Below are 24,122 nucleotides of genomic sequence, written 5' to 3'. Positions count from 1 at the left end.
TGAAAAAAGTTTTCCTCTAATCAAAAGATGCATAAGAAGAAATGCCTCTTGGGCGCCAGGGTGGCTCAGTCTGTTAAACATCTATCTGCCTTTCGACTCAGGTCATGATCCCAGGGTCCTGGGATCGAGCCCCGCATCGGGCTCCCTGTTCAGCGGAGAGCCTGCTTCTCCCTCTCCCTCTGGTGCTCCCCCTGCTTGTGCTCTCTCTCTGTCAAATAAATAAATAAAATCTTTAAAAAAAAGAAGAAGATATGCCTCGTTTTTGTTTTTCTTTTTTTTTCCTAGATGTGGTCCTGTTTGCATGTAATGCCTGGAGCTGCCACCATGAAAAGGGAAAAGTCTGATATATCCGGGATGGTAGAGCAGAAAGATGGAAGTGATGATATCATTGAGCCATACAGAACAAAATTTCCTCCGGGGATAATAGATGTTTGTTGTCTAAGCCACTTTTACTAGGATATTCTGTTACTGGTACCCTAAAGCAGCTCAACTGAAGGAAGCCTTAATAAAGTCACCAACACAAGTTAATGTGATATTATAGAAGATATAAAAAATAAACACTTTTTCCTTCAGATATTTATTTGAAATAAGTGAGCCTCTTAAAATTGCGTATAGTTAGCTACCCTATTAACTGTTCATTGAGCATTTCGGGTGGTGCTCAAGCAAGAAACCACACAGCTTCCCAGATGACATGTCTTGTTATTTCTTTACCTAAAATGATATTTTTCTCATTTCCTTCTCTCATTTGCACACATCCCCTAATAAACACTGAAAATTTTCTCCCAGTTTTTCACTAGGCAGCAATTCTCTGTTCTTGAAGGTCTCTCTGTAATGAAGTCATGGCAGTCAAAATACAATATGTAAGAAGAATCTCAGCATTGTGTAAACAAAAGAATTGCAAGTGCCAGGGCTTCAGGCAACAATATAGAATCACAGGATTCTCAAGGTCAGTGATACCTTACAAGTCGTTTGTGTAGTAACAGTAGAATTTGCATACAGACAAAACCAAAACATCTAGTTAGAGTTCTTGAAGACCATTAACAATTATCTCCCATTCTAAATTCTTAAATCCAGCAGCTGGCAACATTTCAGCAATTCCTTCTGGTTCCATCTGAAGTAAACCCCATTTCTGAAGGAAACTTTGGGGTCCTCCAGCTACCACCAGGAGATTCCTTCCTTCATTGCGGGAATATTTACTAAGATCTATCAGTTGTTGGTATTGAGATTTAATCGATCCAACCTTCATTCTCGTGTTGCTTACAGTATTTTCGGGAACTCGTGACTTTTCCATATGCAAACAACTTTGAAAGTTCAAGTGAGAAACACTGGAAGTGTGATAGAGAGCTGGAACTGCCAGGTACAGACGGGGTGAAGGGGGCTGCTTTGGGCTAGACGGAGGGGCTTCTCTCCCATTCACTTCCGTGCGTCCTGACCGAGCGCTCGCTGGGGCTGGAAGCGCCTGTGGAGACACCTCCTTCTCGCCCCAGCAGGTGCGGCCACCCGCGCGCACGGGGATCCGCCCTGGGCGGTCTGGCCAGCGAGGGCGCCGAGCGCCCAGGCCCCGCGGCCCCGAGGATGCGCCGCGAGCCGGGCCGCCCCGAGAGGCCGCAGACGGCGGCGGTCCCTGCGGGCACCTGGCGCCCGAGGACCGAGGCCGCGCCGGGCCGGGCGGGGGGGGGGGGGCGGGAGCCGCACCTGCCGCCGCGCGGGGGCGGGAGCCAGGTGGCCGCGGCGCGCCCGCCATCCCGGGCGCCGAGCAGGAAGTGGCCTCGGCGCGGCCCGGGCGCGGCCTCGGCAGGGCGCGCCTCCTCCGCGGCGCCTGGCGGAGCTGCGGGGCCGGGAGGCAGCCGGAGGCCGAGCCCGAGCCCGAGCCCGAGCGCCGGGAACGAGCCCCAATGGCCGCCGCCTCGGCTGCGGTGGACGAGCTGTCCCGGAACTTCACGTACTGGGCGCTGGGCGCCGGCAACGGCTCCCTGTCGGGCGCGTGGTACCGCAGGAACCAGGTAAGGGGCCGGCCGCCCCAGTCGCCCGGTGGGGACACGGGCGGGGCCGCGGCGCCTCCTGCTCCTCGGCCGCGCGCCTGCCAGCTCTCAGACGCCGGGAAGAGCTGACGTGATGTTGCCACACGTTCACTGAAGTACCCCTCCTGTGGGAGAGCGCGGGGGCCCCCCTCCCCCGGCCTCACTCTCCGCCGCATCAGTCCCTGGGAGTGGGGCGCCTAGGTCTGCGGCTCCGACCTCTGCGGGGTCATTCCGGGGCCTCTTGGTCCCGAACATTCCCGCCTCTCCAGCCTGAATCCGCCTGCTCCCGGAAGGATTCTAGGAGTGTGGGGTGACTGCCCTCCACCCATATTCGGTTCCCCTGCATCCCGATTATTTTACAGTGAAAAATAAATGACACCCCATTCTCAGAAGCAGGGAACTCATTAAGGGCTTCCAAATGTCCCCTCCGCGCAGATGCTCTGCGCGCGCGTGTCCCCGCTGGCTCAGCACGGCGCTTCCATTTCCGTGCGAAGAACACCCATATTCTTGGGTTGCGATTGCATGACTCTGTCCTTCTGTCTCACCGGTCCTCTGGGGGAACATCGTCAGCCTAAACAATGCCAGTTTGTGCTGGAAATATACACTGAAAAAGATCAAAGGGGAGTGGAGCTGCCCATTTATTTTTGTCTTGGTTTAAGATAGAAAAACAGCCCTGGCAAGCCCTTCCTCTGGGCGCATTTATATTCTTTCAAGTGGGAGCAAGAGATCTTGACGTAGTGGATCCCGGGCTTCCTCCTGGGTTCATAAGTGTGTTACTTTTTTCTTGTTCTTTAACAAATCCGTGGGCCTTCTTAGTTTGCAACAATATAATCAAAGTATTTGTTACTGTTGGCTACATCGTTTTTTAACCAATAATCAAAGGTCTAGAATTCCTCTAAGAACACTTGAAAAGTGTTTTGAATGTTAATTTATAAAATATTGAAATTTTGTTTTCAGAAATTTAACACAGAAAATTTATATAAAGACAGGATAAGCATGTTCACCTTATTCGTTTTCAACAAAGGAGAGGGTATTGCTTGAAGTCTGTCTCACCACAAAACGTACTAAAGTAGGAAAAATGAGGGGACTCAGAGCCTCTTGGTCACTGTTTTTTAACTCTTCCAGTTCTTCCTTCACAGCAGTTACAAAGAAAAAAAATGCTTTTTTATGGAAAGATCTTTGAGTCTATCTATTAAATTATGCTTATGCTAGTATATATTATAAACATGCTATAATGTGCTTCTGCTAGAGGCACTCCCAGTAAAGGTTTAAGAATGAACTTTTTTCTTTTGGTAAAGAAACTAGAGGGTTAGTAGTTGTGACCTACAATGGCATCATCCAAAACAGGAAAAAACATTGTTCTCAGAGTTGGAACTCCTGTAGTCAGTTTTCCTTGATGTTTCCTGGAATTCAAGATTGTCTTGGCTCTCTAACAGCAAAACAGATTACCACGTGACATAAATGTGGGGACCTAACGTGATGTTTGCAAGGCCTAACTTGCCTTTGACGGTATATGTTTGTACAGATTTAAAAGGGTGTATCCAGGATATGCTAATTGAAATTATTCAACTGACATCCAAACTATACCTAGTTTGAGGTAAGGTTGTATCAACTTTTCCCAATATTGTACAAATTTAGGCCATCTTATAAGACTCAGAAGAGTGTGAAAATTGATTTTTTGAAATTCATTCAGCAAACATTTTATTGAGTGCCTCTAGTGCGGGCCAGGCCAACAAAAATAAAATGGAGTCTAATTTTTTTTTTTTTTTCTTTTCTTTTTTGACACAGCCAAATGTAGATGACTGAAAATGGGAGTGGCTCCCGAAAAACAAAAATGTGAGATCTCAGTTTAGGACTCTCACACTCAAAATTAGCCTTGGTTGCTGAGTAGTCATGGTTTAATCAGTTTTATCACAACTGAACTATTTGATGACAGTAGCCCAGCTCTCTGCGTCTTTCCAAGTGATAATCATCAGACTGATAAATTAACCTTATTCCTAGAGAAAGACCAACACTTTCACATAACAGATGAATATTTAACAGTGGTCTCTTAGAAGCAATGTTTTCCAAGGCAAAAATGTGAGTGCTTCTAGAGGAGGAAATCCTAAAGCGGGTAGAAAGTAGTAGTTCAGTGGGGAAAATGTTTTGGGAAGCCAGAGAAATGAGGTCTTTGCTCCTTTTTGTCACTCAAGAGTCTGCCTCTGAAAGTACAGATGTGGTGGAGTTCGGTAAATGCGTTTTCTTAATGTTTGATCCACAAGTTTTCAGTATAAAAGGGTAATATTTCTGAGACAACTATTGAGCCCCCTACTTTGTACAAAACACGTGAACCTATTCACCCTTCCCTCCAGGAGTGTTATTAGGTGCTAGGGGAAATGAGCTATACTCCAAAACAAGGCAGTATGTTTTAAGTGTCATGTGAGTGATATAAAGTCCTGTGGAAATTCGGAGCAAGGTGGCTTTGTGCAGGGGCCATCAGGGATGTTTTGTGAAAAGGTGGTATTTCAGCTGGGCACTTACGGATGGACAGAGTTTCACTGATGGGAGTGCACAGGTGGAAGGGATTCCAAGAGAGGGAAAGTCTGGGGACCAAGGACAGCCCATGGCCTGGGCAGGTGACTTTCTGACTATTTTTATACCTGATGTAGTAATCGGTGGCCATTCTGGTTGCAGGGGAGGACAGAGACTGTAAGGTGGAAATATAATTTGGGGTCTTAAATATAGTCATGGATTGCCTGGAAGGACTGGTTAAGAAGTTTGAACTTTATCTTGTTGGCAATGGGGAGCCCTCGAAGATTGTTTTTTTGGTTGTTGTTGTTGTTGTTGTTGTTGTTTTAGCAAGGAATATGAGAATCAAAGCAAATTAAAGAAATTTAACTTAGGGTTAGCAGTGTTCATGCAGAGGCCTCAAATTGGCTAAATCCAGCCCACAGATGTGTCTTATTTGACCTGCAAAGAGGCTTAAAAAAATGTTTAATACATTGCCAGCATTTAAAAGCAAGTAGATTATATATAAAGTTTCAAGTTTCGGTGATCTCTTTAAATGTTCGAAGTTCTAGCAGCACTTGGCCTTTTCTCCCACGTGGTAACTGTGAGCAGAAGTTCACAGTTTATGACAGCTGTGCTCCCCAGCTAAGCCCCTCCCTTTACTCTCATCTCTTTTACATACTGGCCCCTGTAGGCACTTAATTTGCAACCAGTGTTAGAGGCTGTAGTCTAGTCTCTGCTGTGAGCTAGAGTGTGCTTAGGCTTCAGTTTCCTCTCCAGGAAAATGAGGGTTGGAATAAAAGATCTTCAGTCTCCCTTTTGCTATCTGATTGATGAAATAGTGCCAAACCAGCAAGGTTATGGAGGGAATCGACAGGAAAGGATGAACGTGGGAAGTATTGTAAAGGAGGGGTTTTGTCCCTGGTTCTTAAAGTTTAAGCATATTGCTAAGTATCTAAATTCACAAGGACATTGTCAAAAAGGTTTATTCTGCATAGGGTGAAATGAAAATTCAGAATTTTTTATGTCCTTTATTTGAACTTTTGATTTTCAATGGCTTGAATGTTTAAAGTCAACATATTTAAAGGAAAATTGATAGAGCTTGGCCAGGAAGAGGCAAAGCCGAGAGACTGACATTTGTTATGCATTTACTATGTGACACTTTATAGCTATTATCTCAATGGAGGCCCCAACAACAACCTCGTAAGGTACATATTAGCTTCACTGTTCATGTAAGGAAACCTCTAAATAACTTGCCCCAAGATCTTACAGCAAGTAGGTTTAACTACACAGCTATCCTTTTTCCTTGCCTGAAGGCCATTGCTTAGAAACTATGGCTTGAAAAGAAGTGGTAGTGAGAGGCAACGTGAGGAGGGGAATGAATATGGCTTATTTCATTGCACTAAAGAAAAATTGCTTTGAGTTTTATATCACCCTTTTATTGATTTTTGCTTTGATTCCATCTATTTCTTTTCTGTTGGTAGCTGCATCTGTCTGTCTCTTAAAGAAAGAAAAGTGCCAAAATTTCCAAATAACCGAAGTGCTGGGTAGAGGTTGCTGGTCCTTTCCTTTTTGTTCCCAAGAAAAAAAATCCTTTTTTTTTTGTTTTATTTATGCTTATTGATTTTTTTTTGCATCCCTTATATATCCAACATGGCATTTTCCTGTTACCAGATTTTCTACAAGATATATGTATGAGGCAGCAAGAGGAAGAAACAGATTACCTCAAGGCAACTATATCAAAGCTTTTGTGAAAACAAAATAAATCATCATCATCACCATCATCATCATCCCATGGTTTTTGTTAGAGGAAAAAAGTCTTAATGCTCCTGTGAGTTTGGCAGACAAGATGTTTGCATTTCATTCTACCTGATCTCCTCCTTATGGCTTGATTTATACTAACTAGTTATAATATTTGTATTGATGCAATCAGCAAATTCAGGCTAACATTGCCATTTTACAGGTTGAAATGGCTCCATTTCTTCAAAAATCATTTTTACAAGAAAGAAAAGGGAGAGGATGGAGAAGTTGTAAATTAAGAGACCTAAAAAACCTATCTGGAAAAAAAAAAAAAACCTTCAACTATAGTGTTGAAGGATGTGCACTTGGGTGATGAAACTACAAGGAAAGGCAAGAAAATTATTACAATAAAGTCAGGCCAGTGGTTCCTTGTGGGAGGGGGGCTGGTATGATGAGATGGGGCAAAGGGAGGGCTTTGGGTGGGCGCCCCATTTCTTTTGGCGTCTTGATCTGGATTGTGTTATAAGGGTGTTTGCCTTCTAATAATTCATTTTAGTAATTTATTCATCTGTATCATTCTCTTTGCAGTTGTCTGTATCTATTATATTCTATAATTTTTTTAAGTTTTAAAAATATTATTAGCATTGCAATAACTGTTCAACTTGCATGTTTTACCCAGGTGGATAATGGTATATACCATATTCACCTTGTGGGAAGTGGTATGCCATATTCACTTTGTTTGCTTAAACAAGCGATTGAGAATTACTTAAATAATTCCTTTTTAAAAATGATGATGACTGTTCAAGTTGGCATTTGAGAGCTTACCATGGAAAGGATGATGTTCCCCTAAGCTATCCTTTTTGTTTTTGTATAGTGCATTTTTAAAAGCTGAGTCTTTTTACCAGAGATGTTGGCAAGTCTCTTAATTTCTCCAAATATTGGCTTTCTCTATTGAAATGGTAATAATAATAATACATACCTTGCAGGGTTGATGTAGGAATAGGATAAGGTGATATATGTCCGAAAATTAGCAAAGTGCCAGACACATAGAAAGTACTCGAATAAATACTAGCTATTATTACTAGTAATATTACAGTCAACCTATTTTATAGGAAATGTCATAATATTTCTAATAATTCATAATTATTGGGCTTAGCTCATTGCAAATGGAAATAAGAGAAATCGTGTCAGATGTTTGATGTTAACCTTTCCTTTTTTAATCTAAAACTGCTGATTTCTCTGTATCTAGCACCTTCCTCACTCCCTTTGATGTTTGGCTCCCCATCACTCTGCAAACATATTCACATTCCAGAGCACTTCCTAATTGCAGTACTTTCCTCATTGGAACACTTGTTAGTGCTAAGGGAAGGATTCCTCCTACGTCTTCTGCCACTTGCCAACTCCTGGGCTGGGGGGATGGGTGTGCGGCACTGGGAACAGTGATAGAGGGGTTAGGTGGGAGTAGTGTGATCCTGTTACCAGACGCTGATTGTAGTTCAACCAGCAAGACAAGCACTCCCAGCCTGGGAAGGGCTCAGGCGCCGTTAATGTTGAGATTTCCATGGGGGCATTTATGTTAGCTTGGGTTTGCCTGTTTGTTTTTTCCTAAAGGTCCAGTATTACTCTATTCAGTTTACACCTTTTTATAACTCATCTTCCACTGTGTTCCAGATAAACTTACATTTTTCATAAAGTCAGAGCTCACCGACCCCCCCCCCCCCGCCCCCAGTCCGTCCTGGTTCACCGGAATGCCCTGATTGCCTGGCGGCTGGCAGATAACACTCCACTTCCCCTCACATGGTTCTTAGCATGTGCTTTCTCTTGTCACTTGCCCTGCCCTTGGTCATTCTTCAGATGGCCTCCTGTCATCTTTGGCACACGTTGGAGGTGTGGACTGTCCCCTTTTGTAAATACAAGCTAACATACACTTAGTCCCGAGCACCACACCTCACCAAAGATTATGTTTGGCCTGGCCGGACTCCTTCAGAGACCCTGGCCTTGACAGGTCCTCCCAAGGTCTGCCTCCAGGGATTGTCCTGCTGCCTGCCTGCAGCCTCAGCACAGGTTTCTGAAATCCCCCACGCCTCCTTCTTTGTACCTCTCCAGTTGGTTTCTTCTTGGAGGAATTTGGATCACTGGCCAAACTAAGTTTGCTGTAGGATTCTGTCTCTCTTCTAGCTTAACTTGGTTTCCCTAACCAAGAATGCTTTGTAATTAAGAGGCATTAGTTTGCGGGCAACTGGGTGGCTCAGTCGGTTAAGCGTCTGCCTTTGGCTCATGTCCTGATCCCGGGGTCCTGGGATCGAGCCCCGCGTCGGGCTCCCTACGGGGAGCCTGCTTCTCCCTCTCTGTCTGCCTGCCACTCCCCCTGCTTGTGCTCTCCCTCTCTCTGTCAAATAAATAAATAAAATCTTTTTAAAAAATAAAAGAGGTGTTAGTTGGCAAGTCACAGAAAACCTAACACTAACTGGCTTAAATAGTCAGCTTAACATGAAAGTCCAAGAGAACTCCGGGTTCAACTAAGGCTTGATCCCGGGGCTCTAACAACATGGCGAAGGCTCAGATCTCACTGTCCTCTTCCTTAGAGTTTGTTGGTTCCACTTTTAGCAGACTCGCCCCACTAGCCTACATTCTTCCTTCCACTTCCAGGAGAAGAAGCTTGACTTTCTCAACCAATGAAAATAAATGGGCTTCAGCCTGACTGGATGAGGTTAGGTTCGTGGACTTTCCCATACCAGTCACCAAGGGCAGAGTTACTGGGCTTGGCATCCCCAAAGAACATGGGCACTTTTAGGAAGGGCTAGCTGAAAGAGAGGTCCTGTAACCAAGAGAAGGGGATACTGTGTGGCCCTAACAACAATGTCCTCCTATGGATTATTGTCGACTTGGGCAACTCTCAAACTAACACCCTTCTCAGCTCATTTAGGGCCTTCCTTTTCTGTATCCTGCTTCACATGAGCAGCCCTAAAAAGTTGCCCCCTATTTAGCCTGCCTGCCTTTGTGGGTGAGACCTGAACAGGATAATCTCCTTAAAAGCTCAGGTTATAGGATCAACTTCTGAAATATTTTTATTACCCTTATGTCAAATAAGTGGTGACTTATTTCTAAATTCTGAACTTAGCCCCTCAGACATCACCCCCCAAAAAAAATCTACAAAGAGCCCCTGTCTTTCCTACTGATGGCAAAGTCAAAGGGAATCATCTGGCAAAGGTAGTATCCCTTGCTTAGTCTCTTTCTTATCTCTACCTGCTTAGAAATTTCTTTACCATCAACAATCACCTCTTCAGTAAGTTGGAAACTCCTAAAAGTTTAGTGGATTTAGGTGGAAAAGGTATGGTGTATGAGTGCAATACTATATGGAATCCTAGAAGCCATGTTAGCATTTCCAATATCTCATTCAAGTTTGAGGTGAATCCTGTGAATTCGGGGTGGGGGGTCCTTTATGTTTTCTTCAGCCTCTGGATTTGCAAATCTCTGATTGTTCCAGGGATGTTAGGGACATAGCTGCACTGTCTTCCCTGTTGTCACAGCCCATATTAAGCTTGGTCAGCAAATCAACAAATGAGGGCCTAAAATGCCATCAACATTCTATACAATAAAAATCACAAGCAGAGAGCCCTTCTTAACAGAGCAGTGTTAGTGATATCAAAGAAATCAGAAAACGTGGATTGTGTCCTCAAAATGTAGCTATATATATGTGATATACATATTGTATGTGTGTGTGTGTGAGAAAGAGAGACAGAGAGAGAGAGGGACAGGGAGGGAGAGAGAATGTTTTATAATGACTTGATCAACCACGTTTGAAGGACTGCTGTGAAGCTACCCTTGCCTATATTATCTGATAGACTATTTACATTAAGCTTCCAGACTAACAGAGTACAGGTATGTAATGGCAAATAAGAGCACCAAAGCAGAAGGGGAAACTATAATGTACCTTTGGATGTGGCTGTCTGAGTCACAGCAGTGGAGAAATGAGTGGTCCTTTGTGGGCAGGGTACAAGCAGACCTCATGCTATAAGCACCTGCTGCAGCCATAAAGTTGAGAATAATCGTGAGCTACATGTAAAGTGTTGTATTAATCTTTTGAACTACATTTGCAGACCTAAATCAGAGTCACCATCATTGGCCAGGAAGGAGGAGCTTGGGGATAGGGGAAATTATTTGGGCTATGAGGAGTGGCCCTTTGGAGGCAATGAAGAGTGCAAGTCACAATGCCTAAGAGGTGTAGAACACTTGAGCTTGATTCCTGCTTTGCTGTCAGAAAGATCTGGTCTGGTGGGTGGCAAGATTCTCTGGCAGAAGTCTGTCAGAGAGCAGCAACGTCATTATCCCTCCCTCATACGCAGGCAGAAACTCACCCAATGGCTGATGCCTGACATACGCGATAGAGTTTAATCTCCAGGGGGATGGGGCCAACCAAACACAGAGTTCAAGGCAGGCATTGCTCTTCAGAAGGACAGATACCCCCAGAAACCCAGGCAGGTGTGAGGGAAGGACTTATAGCTACAAGAGCTCTCAGGTTCCCAGCTTTAGGAGAGGAAGCCTCTTCCAAAGCCTGGGCTGGCCCTGCAAAAGGCAGACTGAAATCCTGCTTCTTTGAAAACAAGGGATTACAGAGTTTTTAAATTATTATTTTTTTTTAAAGATTTTATTTATTTATTTGACAGAGAGAGACACAGCGAGAGAGGGAATACAAGCAGGGGGAGTGGGAGAGGGAGAAGCAGGCTTCCCGCCGAGCAGGGAGCCCGATGCGGGGCTCGATCCCAGGACCTGGAATCATGACCTGAGCCGAAGGCAGACGCTCAACGACTGAGCCACCCAGGCGCCCCAGAGTTTTTAAATTATTATGAATATGATCTTGCAAAATTTGAAAGTTATGGACCTTAGATCTGTCTGGATGGAAACAATAGCATTCTTTGTGTTCAGCATGTCTGCCCTTGTTTCAAAGATTCCCTTCACAACCTTCTATGGGGTTGATTTGTTTTATAATAGAACCAAGTTTGAAGACTTCCTGGACCAGTATCTCATCTTTCTTGACAATTGTTGCTCTCCTTTTCACAAAGTGTTAAAAGCCCCCAAAGGATGTGTTGTTAAATATGTTACTTTTCCCATAAACTTTTTTTCTACTGAAACTTAGATTTCTCAAAGGCAAAAAACATGGTGGCTTCTTGGTAAGCTTAGTAAGGTTTATCCTTAATGGAGTTCGGTTTATAAAAATAATGAATGTACAATTATGTAAGTCAATGTGTTCCCAAGTAAAAGACAAAATGTAATAGTTCTTAATTGTATGGGAAGGCAATATGTTCGGCTTTTTCTGCCTAGGTTTTAAGGTTGATTACAAATTGGCATGGAATCGCTTGTAAGAATAGCAATGATATACTGTGTTATGTAACCCAGATCTAGTCTGTTGGCTTTAAATCACCAGATTTGGATCCAGTGTCATGAGATTTTCTCAGGGTGGAAAGGTAATAACCTTATAGCATACAACAACCGAGATAACAAATTAAAAATCTGTCATGCCTGAACATTATTCTTTTATTTTCCACATATGATATTATGGTTTTAACTCAGTTGGGGTTAGTATTGCAGACAAATCTGCAAGGGCAAAGGAAATTAGTGGTAAGAATAGTCCAACCCATTCAGTAATCCAAAAAGCATTACATGTTTCAGGTTGTCTCCAATGTTTACCACGATGAATATGAATATTGTTTCTTCATGGCCCGGTTGTAATTAACTCTCCCATTGTCCCTACTTCTTCTCCGAACTCCTGAAGTCGTCTCCTAAATGGTTTTCCTGTTCTCTGGTCTTGCTCCTTGCCAGTCCATCCTCCACACTACAGCCAGGATGAGTCTTCTTCAAAGTCAAATCTGCATCTGTCCTCTAGTTTAGAGTCTTTTGTGCCACCTACAGATTCATGGCAGATAGTGGCTCCTGCCTGCTTCTCCAGTCCGGCTCTCCTGGCATCTTCTGCTTGAAGGCCCTTCAGGTATCCTGTTGACTGCAGATATGATTAAGTTAAAGTTCTTGAGGTAGGAAGACTATCCTGGATTATTTGGATGGACCCCAAATGCCACCTTAATATAAGAGGGAGGCACAGGGAGATTTCATACAAAAAAGAGACGGCGATGTGGCCATAGAGGTAGAGATTAGAGTGATAGAACCATAAACCAACGATATGCCCGCAGCCACCAGAAAATGGGAAAGGCAAGAAATGAATTCTCCTCTAGAGCCTTCAGAGGGAATGTAGCTCTGCCATCTTGATTTCGGCCCAGTGAAATTGATTCTGGGTTTCTCTTCTGCCGAACTGTGAAAGAATACATTCCTGTTGTTTTAAGCCACCAAGTTTGTGGTAATTTGTCATCGCAGCCACTCCTGTAGCTAATATACTCTCCAAGCTAGGTTGATTCGCACTCTCTGTCCCTTCTGTTCCCATGGGTTCTGTAAAGCATCTACCTCTATTACAGATTTAGCAGGTGGCCTTAGTCTGTTATCAGTTGCTTTTTCTACTTCTTCTGAGCTCCTCAAGGGTACTTTGCATCCTCAGTTCCTGACATAGAACCTAATATTTGGCAGTTGCGGAATAAATACCAAATGGATGCATGACTGAATGAATAGCATCTGCTGTGATCATCCTTGAGATGTCTCTGCCATACTTACCTTTTTTCTCTCTGACCCCTTGCATTTCATGTCCTTTTCCTCCACTTTGTGTGTTTCTCCTAAGCAGTGTCTGCATGTGGTTTTAAGTTGTGCAATCGTTTTATTTTCCCCCTTAATATCTTTCCTTGGTTCAACCGGCTTGCTTTATATTTCTTGCTTTTCTTGTCATCTCCTCTTTTAACTCTTTTTAAGTGAATCCATATTCCCTTTAACTTCATTGAGTCTGTAAAGCAGTGGTTTTTTAACTTCTTAGTTTGAAAATTTTCCAACTTACATAAAGTGAGGAAGAGTAGAACAATGAACACCACATGTCCTTCACCTGGAGATTCACCAGTTGTGAACATTGTGAAACATTTGTTTGTTCTCTCTCTCTGTATGTTTTTTTTTTTTACTTTATATTGTAATATGCCATTTCAAAGTAAGTTGTATACACTATGAGTCTTCACTCCTAATACTTAAATATTACGAAGTATTACTAAGAATTTGGATGTCCACCTGTCCCTTCCTAATTGTTCTGGAGGTGAGGTAATTGTCTACCAGTTTACAAGGTGCAAATGCAAAACAATAAGCTCATTCCTAAGAGTTTCCTGTGACATGGGGTGAACTGAACACCCGTTTCTCAGACATTTCATCCCCTTGCAGATTGAGGCTCTTACTGTCATTCCTACAGGGACTAGTTGACCTAAATCACCCAAGCTGTGGTATTTCCAGCACTAAAAACTAAATCTGTCACTTGCGTGTTCAGGCATATTTTACTGCCTGGAATAGGAGACATAGCATTATTCCAGTTGCAAGGTGAATATGACTATTATAGCATTCAAAACTAGCTCTGAATCTATGGTTCTTTGGAACCACACACTAGCTCCACTGGGGTCTGATTCTGAATTTATGTTTTGAAGGCAGAGCCAGGAATATGTTTGAGTTCAAAGTCAGAACCAGGACATACTATGACCAACTCCACACACCCATGTTATATCCCACCTCCATCTGGCCAAACTACCCCCACCCCACCCATGGATTATAGGTCAATAACTTTATGCAAAATATCTAAAGAACACTTTTGGCACAAAAGGTAGGATAGAAGATTGTTACTCCAAATAAAACAAAAACATCCTTGATACTTATCAGTGCTGATATTTTGAATCTTATTCCAGATAAATTGTTTGCTGTGGCTCCCACCATCTGTTTGCCAAGACATCCTGGAAAAGTCAGGAATTAAGCTACAGTGGTGACAAGAGAGAGCACTGAACAAATTAAGGGCATCTTTCTGTGTGTCCGGCCTGTACTTCTAACTGCATTATTGAGCGGTGGAGCAACCTTTCCTTTCGATTATTATCTTTGCTTTATTTGACTTGTGCTGAGAAAAAGAAACAGATTTTGCAATTTTAAAATTGTAGTAAATTGACAATGACTAGCCAGAAGGTTACTGATTGCAGTCGGCGAAGACATAGTGGTTCAGACATGAGCTGGGTGCCTTGGGGCCAAAATTTGCCTGATTCTAGCTATGTGACTTTGCACAAGTCCCTCTGTTCTCTTTCCTGAGCAGTCTCCAAACCAACAAGGGGAGAAAAGGGGTGGGGGAAGGAGAGGAGATCTAAACTCCCACTAATTCTAAAATGCTAGAAAACAGAGAACACTCTGAGTAAAGTAATGATGTAAACAAGACATCTTTAATTTAAATGGCAGTTTATAAGGGTCTGCTCACTGTATGCAAATGATACTCTTGATTGCAGATGAGGATTTTGTAGTCATTAAAGCACATTTACCAGAGCCTCTAATTGGAAACAGCATTTAATATTGGTTACTTCAAGTTACTGTATGTTCTTGAAGGTAATTAAACCACCTTCTTTTAAAAACACTGCAAATTTGAAGTATTCCTCCCCTTCAATTAGGGGCATTAATGAGGATTTACTCTATTACTACTATTTATAATTATGTGTGAAATGAATTTAATGAGTATGCAATTAACCTTGAATAATTAGGTAAAGTTTCAGAAAAAATAAAGAATCAGATATACTGGGTTTATCAGGAAACTGTTTCTGACACCTGCTTTAATACCTATATATTACTTGTTCTTTGTATAACATGAATTAACTAGATTTTAAATGTCAGCAAGCAGCTTTTTATTGCACACTAGCGGAAACTCTTAATTGTTGAAATCTGAATTCTGGGACAAGTTTGTGTTCTCACAAAAACTGAGAGCTTAGTATATTCAAACTCCAGTTGATTACAAAATATTCCCTTTGAGATCTTCCTAGGACCAAAGGCCCAAATGTGCTATTTCTAGACAGTTTATAATCAGTTCAAAAAGCATTTAATAAACAACATCATTCTGCCAGGTCCTATACTAGTCATTAGGGTTACAAAAATGAGTTGACAAGTAAGTCACAGCTCTGCCCTCAAGGAGCTTATAGTCTAGAGGAAAAATGAACTTGTACAAAATCATCGCAGTATTGTAGAATATATGTAGACATAGAAGTGTGTAAAGACTTAATTCAGAGGACAGAAGTCAGAAAAGCTAACCTAGAACAGATCTTCTGTCAGAGGAAATTGTCCAGAATTCAGTATTAAGAGATAAAGAGTTGGAAATATGATATTAACAGGAAACAAGGAGGATAGTATTTAAGAGTCTAACATTACTGATAACAGGAGTTCTATGTGGAGAGAATAGAACAAAAGGGAGAGGACATTCAAATAGATAATAGTTGAGAACTTAACCAAATTGGTGAAAGACATGAATCCTCAAAATAATTCACATACCGAAAAACTGTAGTGAAACTGCTGAAAACCAATGACAAAGAAAATCTTAAGAACATCCTGAGAAAAATGACAGACCATCTGCAAAGGAGCAACAATTAGGTTGACAACTTACTTCTCAACAACAAGCAGCCCCAGGTGACAATAGAATAATATCATCAGAGCACTGAATGAAGTAACTGTCAGCCTGCATTTCTATACTTAAGGGGAAAGATGACATGAAGGTATTTGCAGAATAACAGAGAACTGGAACTCAAAGATTTCATTGAAAGAGCTACTAAAGGTTTCTTCGGGAAGGACACTGAACCCAGAAAAAAAATTAAGATGCCAGAATGTTAATATCCAAAAAGTAGAAACAACCCAAATGTCCATCAACTGATGAATACATAAATAAAATGTGGTAAATCCCTACAATGGAATATTTCATACAAAGGAAGGATATATTCTACATTCTTGGTACATGCTGATACATGCCATACCATAGTAAGCCTTGAGAACAACATGCTAAGTGAAAGAAACCAGACACAAAAGGTCACATATTGTTATGAGTCATTTTATATAAAATGCCCACAATAGGCAAATCCACACAGACAGAAAGTAGTTTGGTGGTTGCAAGGGACTGAGGGGAGGAGGGAATGGGAAGTGGGTGCTAATGGGTGTAGAGTTTGTTTTGGGGGGTGATGAAAATATTCTGAAATCAGATAGTGGTGATAGTTGCATAACTCTGAATATTCTAAAAGCTATTAAATTGTACACTTTAAAAGGGTGAACATGATGGTATGTGAATTATATCTCAAAGCTGTTTTTTTCAAAAGAGCAGTGATGAGCAAAGAAATAAACATGGATAAATAAGGCAAGTATTGATTGTATGAAACAATCATAACAATGACTAATGTGAGGATATAAAAGCGAGGTGGAGCTAATATACCATTAAGACCATGTAAGATAGGAGAGGAGAGAATGTCATTAAAACAAAATTTTTATAATGTTCAGGAGGTTGGGAATATTGATTAACATTAGAATTTATATCAAGAATGCAAGATAAATAGAATAGTAGAGAAACTGTATCACTCATATATTGCTGTTGGGAATGTAAAATGGGACAGTTACTCTGGAAAATATTTTGGCAGTTCTTTTCAAAACTTAAAATAGACTTTCCACATGATCCAGCAGTTACACTTTTGGCCTTTATCCCAGAGCAATGAACTTACTTTCATACAGAATTTGTACACAGTGTTCATAGCAGCTTTATTCATACAGCCAAAAACTGGAAACTACTCAAAATGTCATTCAGTGGGTGAGTGGTTAAATAAATTGTGGTACATCCATACCATGGAATACTACTCAGCATTTAAAAGGAATGGACTATTGATCCAACAACTTGGATGAACATCAAGGCTGATGCCAATTTCAAAAGTATATAAACGGCATGGTTCCATTTAAGTAGCATATGTAAATTAATATAATTCTAGAGATGGAGAACAGATTAGTGGTTGCTATAGGTTAGAGATGGGGAGGGGAAGAAGATGGGTGTATCAATAAAGGGGTAACACAAGGGAATCTTGTGATGATGGTACAGATGAGTATCTTGTTCTCACATATATACACATACACACAAGTGCTAGCTAGCATAGCTGGTAAAATTTGAACAAGAGCTTTACCAATGCTGATTTCTTGACTTTGATGTTTCGTTATAGTTGTGTAAGATGTTAACTTTGAGGGGAGGTTGGGGGGAGAGCGCACAGGACCTACCTTTACATTTCTTTACAGCCTACTGTGAGTCAATAAGTATTTCAAAATAAAAAGGTTTTAAAACTTAACAATAATTACTAAAAGAAAATAAATAAGATATATAACTTCCTAGCCAAATGAGTAGGGGAAGGAAAAAAGTAAAGAATGATTAACCAATCCAACAAGATAGAGGAAAGGAGGAACTAGAAAGCAAAGAAAAAACAAAATAACTACAAATACAAAAAAAAGATGGTAGAAACAAATGAAAATATACTTACAATCACAATAAATAAAATGGACCAAACTTCCCATTTAACAGAAAGTCTCAGGTTTTGTTTTGTTTTTTTAGTTCAGTTATTTTCAATGTATAAGAGGCCTGACTAAATATAATGACACAGAAATATTGAAAGTAAGTGATGTGGAAAGTGGCAAATATCCAAAGAAAGCAGCTATATTATAGTAATATCAGATAAACATTAAAGTGAAAACATTATTGAGATTGAAAGAGTCAATATATAATGATAAAAGGAACAATTAACTGAAAAGATAAAACAATCCTGAACTTATATATACCAACACTATAGCACTTTACATCTTTTAAAGCAAAATTCAGTATATTTAAAAGGAAAATGGATAAATCCATGCTCATAGTTATATTTTTAATATACCTACATTGGTATTAAGAGTAGCAGAGATTTGAGCAATGAATTAATGGAGATAGGTAGATGGATGGGTGGGTAGATGGATGGATAGATAGATAGCAAAATTTATATAGAATGTATTAACCCAACAATTAAATACTCTCTTTTCAAGCATACATGGAATACTTATAAAACTTGACCATTCACTATTAAGTCACAAAATAAATTTCAGTTTATACCATATAGTAGGTCAAAAAGCAAATGTTAATTTACACACAGCCTATTTTCTGCCCACAGCTCAATAAAATTAGAAATTGGTAACAAAGCAATAACCAACACCCCAATTCATTTAGAAATATTAAAAAACAGACCTTTGAATAAGGCTCAGATAAAAATAATAAAATAATTAGGAAATATTTAGAAGTAAATGCCAATGAACTAAATGCCTAAAGTAAGCATGGAGCTAAAACAGAGGGTGTACTTATAGGAATATGTATAGTGTGCTTGTATATATTATTAGATAGGAAGAAAGAGGAAAAGCTAATGAGTTAAGTGTCTAAATGAAGAAGATGAAAAAAATCAGTAAGCAAAGATAAAAGCAAATCTAGGAAAGAAATTGATCTATATCAACTTGAGAAAAATGTTTCTTATCTCTGGAAGGGAGAAGAGACTGTAAGAAAGTGAGCTACATTGGTAGCATTTTATTTCTTTGGGCCAAAAAAAAGGTGTAAATACTTTGTGTATTAAAAATTATTGTTTGGAACAACTTTATTGAAATGCAGTTCACAACTCATACAGCTCACTCATTTTAAAGTGTACAATTCACTGGTTTTTAGTATATTCGCAGAGTTGTGTGACCATCACCACAATCAACTTTAGAACATTTTCATCACCTCAAAAAGAAACCCTCCACCCTTTGGCTGTCATCCCTGAGCCCTGCATCCTTACCTGGCCTAAGCAACCACTAATTTGCTTTCTCTATTTATAGATTTGTCTACTCGGGACCTTTAATATATAAGGAATCATATAACATGTGGTCTTCTGTGACTAGATTCTTTTACATAGCATAAATTTTCCAAGACTCATCCAGGTCGTGGCATATATCTGTGCTTCATTCCTTTTTATGGGTAAATGATATTCCATTGTGTGAATACACTACATTTTATTTATGCATTAGCTGGTGGACATTTGAGTCATTTTCACTTTTGGCTGTATTATGAGTAATACTGCTATGGACATTTGTGTACAAATGTTTGTGTAGACATATGCTTTCATTTCTCTTGGATATATACCTAGGAGTGGAATTGCTGAGTCAAATGGAAATTCCACACTTACATTTTTGAGGAACTGCCAGACTGTTTTCCAAAGTAGTTGCACCATTTTGTATTTCCATCAGCAGTGTATGAGGCTTCTGATTTATCTACATCCTTGCTAATACCTGTTGTTATTTTTGATTATAGCCATCTTATTTGGTGTGAAGTGGTATATCACTGTGTTTTCTTTTTGCATTACCTGATGACTAATGATGTTGAACATCTTTTCATGTGTTTATTAGCCATTTGTCTTCTTTGGAGAAATGTCTATTCTGATCCTTTGCCCAATTTTAATTGGGTTGTCTTTTTGTTATTGAGTTCTAAGGTATTTATATATATATTCTAGATACAAGTCCCTTATCAGATATATGATTTCCAAATATTTTCTCCCATTTTATGGGTTGTCTTTTCACTTTCTTCATGGTGTCCTTTGAAACACAAAAGTTTTTAATCTTGATAAGGTCCAATTATTTTTTCTTTTGTTGCTTATGCCTTTGATGTCTTATCTCTAAGAATCCATGGCCAAATCCAAGATGATGAAGGTTTATTTCTATGTTTTTTCCTGAGAATTTCATAGTTTTAGCTCTTAACTTGGGTCTTTGATTTGAGTTAATTCTTATATATGGTGTATGATCAGCAACTATACCATTTAACATCCTTTTCAGCAGTGCACATGGGTTCCAATTTCTCCACATCCTTTCCAACACTTGTTATTTTCTGTTGTTGTTGTTTTTTAATTGTAGCCATTTGAATGGGTGGTAGCTCATTGTGATTTCTATTTGCATGTTCTGAGTGATTAGTGCTGTTGAAAGTCTTTTCATGTGCCTAATGGCCATTTGTATATCTTCTTTGGAGAGATGTCTATACAAGTCCTTTGCCTATTTTTAATTGGGTTGTTAATTTGTTATTGAATTGTAGGAGTTCTTTATGCTGGATATCAATATTTAGGAGATACATGATTTGCAAATATTTATTCCTATTGTGTAGATTGCCTTTTCACTCCATTAATAGTGTCCTTTGTTGAACAAAAGATTTTAATCTTGATGAAGTCCAGCTCATCTATTCTTTCTTTTGTTGCCTGTGCTTTTGGTGTCATATCTGAGCAATCGTTGCCAATTTCTAAACACTCAGCCTGGTGGTGTTTAAACTACTCAGTGAATGATTTAAAGAACTGAAGTAAGTTATTTCTATTCTACAATTTACTGTTATAATTATGGAAGATTTCATAATCATCCATTCAATCCCAAACTTCTTCTGAATCTTTATTTTCCTGATTACTGCCAAATGCATTCAATTATAAATTGAAAGCATGGAAATAGCACAATTTATTATGATACAGTTTTTCCCCATGAGGAATAGTGATCAAAATTATTGCCAAGTGACTTTATTAGGAAAAGAAAATTCTTAACTGATTAAAGGCTATGGATATTGTATATCAACTATTAAATGGGTTTTCAACTTTTCTCCTTCATTTTTTAAAAACACTGAATTTCACTTCAGCACATATAATAAAGTTCTAAAACTTCCAAGACATTTTGCATGCTGGAAGGGTTCCTTGTGGTTATAATATTCATTTGAAATTCAAATAACTCCTTGGAATTTGAACCTAGCTAGAAGTCATGTACTGTAAAAAAAAAAAAAAAAAAAGGGCAAAGATCCCTGATACTGTTGCTAATTTATACTGCTACAAGATGTGACACCTTTGAACCTAGATAGGAGCAGCAAATGTATCTTTTGAAGTCATCAAATAATACATGCACTCTCTATAGTAAATTTCTTGGGCAATGTGTAAGAACTTATTTTTAAACCTCTTTTTAGTTCTTGTTTTAAATCATTATATACTTTTTCCAGCCAGTGTTTTTCAAGAGCCCCGAATTTTGTAAAGTAGATGATGTAGACAATCCAATAGAAGCCTAAGACATGGTCCTCTTCCCTCAATTTGCCATCCATCCATAGAACGTAATGATGCACATGACAACGTAAAAGAAGAAATAAAAGCACTTACCATTTAGAGTCTGAGAAAGTAAGGATGGGCTGCGGTGATGTGAACAGGTCTCAGGGAGGCAGACCTCAGCAGGCCAGGAGGGTGAAGTAGACCAGAATGGGCTGAGGAAGAGCACTGTTCTCTCTAGACGAGAGGGAAGACAAAGTGTGACAGACTGGAGAACATCGAGCGCCAGGTACCTGAGGTAGAGGGTACATTAAATATGCTGTGGCTGATTGGATGGTCAGGATGAGGACAGATTATGGGGAGGTGGTATGGTAGTTTTATATTTGATGTAGCTGACTGTAGAGAAACACTGTGGGTTCTTGATCAGAGAAGTGGTGGGAAAATGTAGTCTGTCTCCCATGGAGATCATAGAACTTTAGAAATAAAGGGATTTTGAAAACATCTTATTCAACGTCTTTTTGTTTCCTGAGGCCAGAGAACTGAAATAACTTCCTCAGAGTCACCCATTAGAAAATAGCAGATCTGAATCTCAGATACATCCTTTCATTCCAAGGCCAGCACTCTTTCCTTCATACCACAGTCCTCCAGAATATAGTACGAGAAAGGAGCGAGGGAGACCAGATGGGCAACAATTATACAGTCCATCCTTGAGGCAATGAACACCATGATCAGAGGCGTTGCTGAGGAAAGTCGACAGAAAGGACAAATAAGAAGCACCTTAGTGAGAAAAAGTCAGAATCTGGTAACTATTTTCTTTATTTGAGTCAATGAGGCAAATATCTGGAGAATTCAGTAAAGGATTGCACTAGTTCTAAAAAATAATATTTGACTAAAGTGAAAAAGACAGATCCTAGTAAAACCACTATTCATAATCCAAACGACCCTAGCAAATGGGTGCTAAGTAAATATTTGCTGAATGAAAAAACGAATGAATGTATCAACTTAAATTTTGTTGGTTTTTGTTTTGTTTTGTTTTGTTTTGTTTTTTTGGATATTTAGGAAGTATCTTACAAGTGCTATTTTAAAAAGAAAACATTTTCTTTTACAGATTCACCTTTTGGGAGTTTTGCTAGCCATTTTAGGAAATTTGGTAATGAGTATTTCCCTAAATATTCAGGTAAGAAGTAGCTTATTTTTCTAACTCTATAGTTTGATCCAGGAACACATGATGACTTCAAGGTGCCTCAGGCACCTCTTGGGGATCCTTCTTCCACAAAAATATATAAACAATTATATTTTATGACCTCATTGATATAAAGACAAATAGAGTCTAGGCTGGATTGCATTCACTTCTTCTGATTTTAAAAGAAATTAAATGTTTTTGTGGGCCTCTTAATAATATTACATGGCTGAGGCAAGATGCCTTGGTGGCTTGTGAATATGTACCACAAATTTGTACCAAAGATGTTCATAATCTTGGCATAAACAAGATTTATTTTTAATGTTCTGCATTTTCTTCTAGCACTTTTATTATTTTTTTAAAAGTTTTTAAATGTAATCTAGAATGGTACATACTTCTTAGTAGAAAGTAGGTTCAGGCATCATCAAATCAATAAGGAAATAGGGCTTTATTTAACGGCCAATTTTCCAGGAATGTAGATGTTTCAAATACAAAGAAACACTCTTACCATGTATAAACAAGCTTCTACTACCGGACCCCATACCAGCAAAGCATCTGCCCTGCTATGTTTATTGTGGTAGCTGCTTTGACTCATACATTTAAATCCCTTTTCAAACAGGTTTTCTTGAGTAACTTATTATTTTTATTTCATCAATGTTTATTTTGGCATCTGGACTTTTTTGACATTCTAAAGGAAGTGTTGTGGTGTGGTGAGCTAAAAAGACACTTAATTCTTTAGCACACTGCTCATCTTTGGAGAGCAATTACTGATACTAATTTCACAGTTATGAGAATTAAGCAAAATTCCTACATAAGGAAGGCCCTTTCCACCACAAAATTCTCTGTCAGTGGCAGTCGCTTCTGCAGTTAATATGTTTGGAACAAGCAGAAAACCATAATAATTGCTCTGTAATAATCGGCAAATAAACTTAAAAGCCATGATGCAAATGCATAGAACCAAAAAATGTTCAAAGCAAGTTTTAATTGGGTAGAAATATTATCTTATTTGCATTCTGATTTACTTCCAGAAATATTCTCATGTCCAGCTGGCGCACCAGGAACACCCAAGGCCCTACTTCAAGAGCATGTTGTGGTGGGCTGGGGCTGCTCTCATGGCCGTAGGGGAGATGGGCAACTTTGCAGCCTACGGATTTGCTCCCATTACTCTCATCGCGCCATTAGGCTGTGTGTCTGTTACAGGTGAGCCATTTCTCTGTGCTTTGACAAGTAGAAATTTTTAGAAATCAGAATAGCTGGCAAAAAACATGTAACTTGAACAACATATGAATAAAAGAAGAAAGTCTACTTCCTGTTTTCTTAGCACTTTAACTTGGAACAATTATACTGATTTCACTGATCCGCCATCATGCTGCCACGTTACTCACAAAGAAACCTGCACTTTGTAACTGTAATATTTATGTTTAAAAGCCTGATTTCCAGTGTCTGCATCTTAATAAATTAACAGGAACAGCAAATGTTATACCATGCTTTTTAAATTATTAATGAATTATCTAAAAGCATTCATAATACATCATACTTTATTCATATGTTAAACTGACATTACATGTACTTAGAGTGTTTGATGCCTGATCTTGACTCCATAGTTCAGTATCTCTTTTACATTAAGAATTAAATATGAGGGGGGGCACCTGGGTGGCTCAGTCGGTTAAGCTCTGCCTTTAGCTCAGGTCATGATCCCAGCAT

The 24,122-nt window shown here is 39.7% G+C and overlaps 1 protein-coding gene across 3 annotated transcripts in view; it reads left to right on the top strand.

Moving 5' to 3' along the window:
• Positions 1-581: 581 nt before the first annotated feature.
• NIPAL2 (NIPA like domain containing 2) overlaps positions 582-24,122 on the top strand; it is a 75,305-nt gene continuing 51,764 nt past the window's right edge. The window contains exons 1-3 of one of the 3 annotated variants that reach the window (XM_032421660.1): positions 582-1,357; positions 22,347-22,415; positions 23,447-23,618. In XM_032421660.1, coding sequence (XP_032277551.1) covers positions 1,292-1,357; positions 22,347-22,415; positions 23,447-23,618 — 307 coding nt within the window. In that variant the 5' untranslated portion in view covers positions 582-1,291. Of the gene's footprint in view, positions 1,358-1,814; positions 2,004-6,154; positions 6,340-22,346; positions 22,416-23,446; positions 23,619-24,122 lie in introns of those variants that run through there. The other 2 variants (XM_032421659.1, XM_032421661.1) reach the window with 2 other exon arrangements.

The sequence above is a fragment of the Phoca vitulina genome, unplaced genomic scaffold (assembly GCF_004348235.1).
Source record: "Phoca vitulina isolate PV1807 unplaced genomic scaffold, GSC_HSeal_1.0 scaffold25, whole genome shotgun sequence".
Lineage (NCBI taxonomy): Eukaryota > Metazoa > Chordata > Mammalia > Carnivora > Phocidae > Phoca > Phoca vitulina.
Note: the sequence above shows the minus strand (reverse complement) of the source record. Positions and strands in the feature narration are given on the sequence as shown.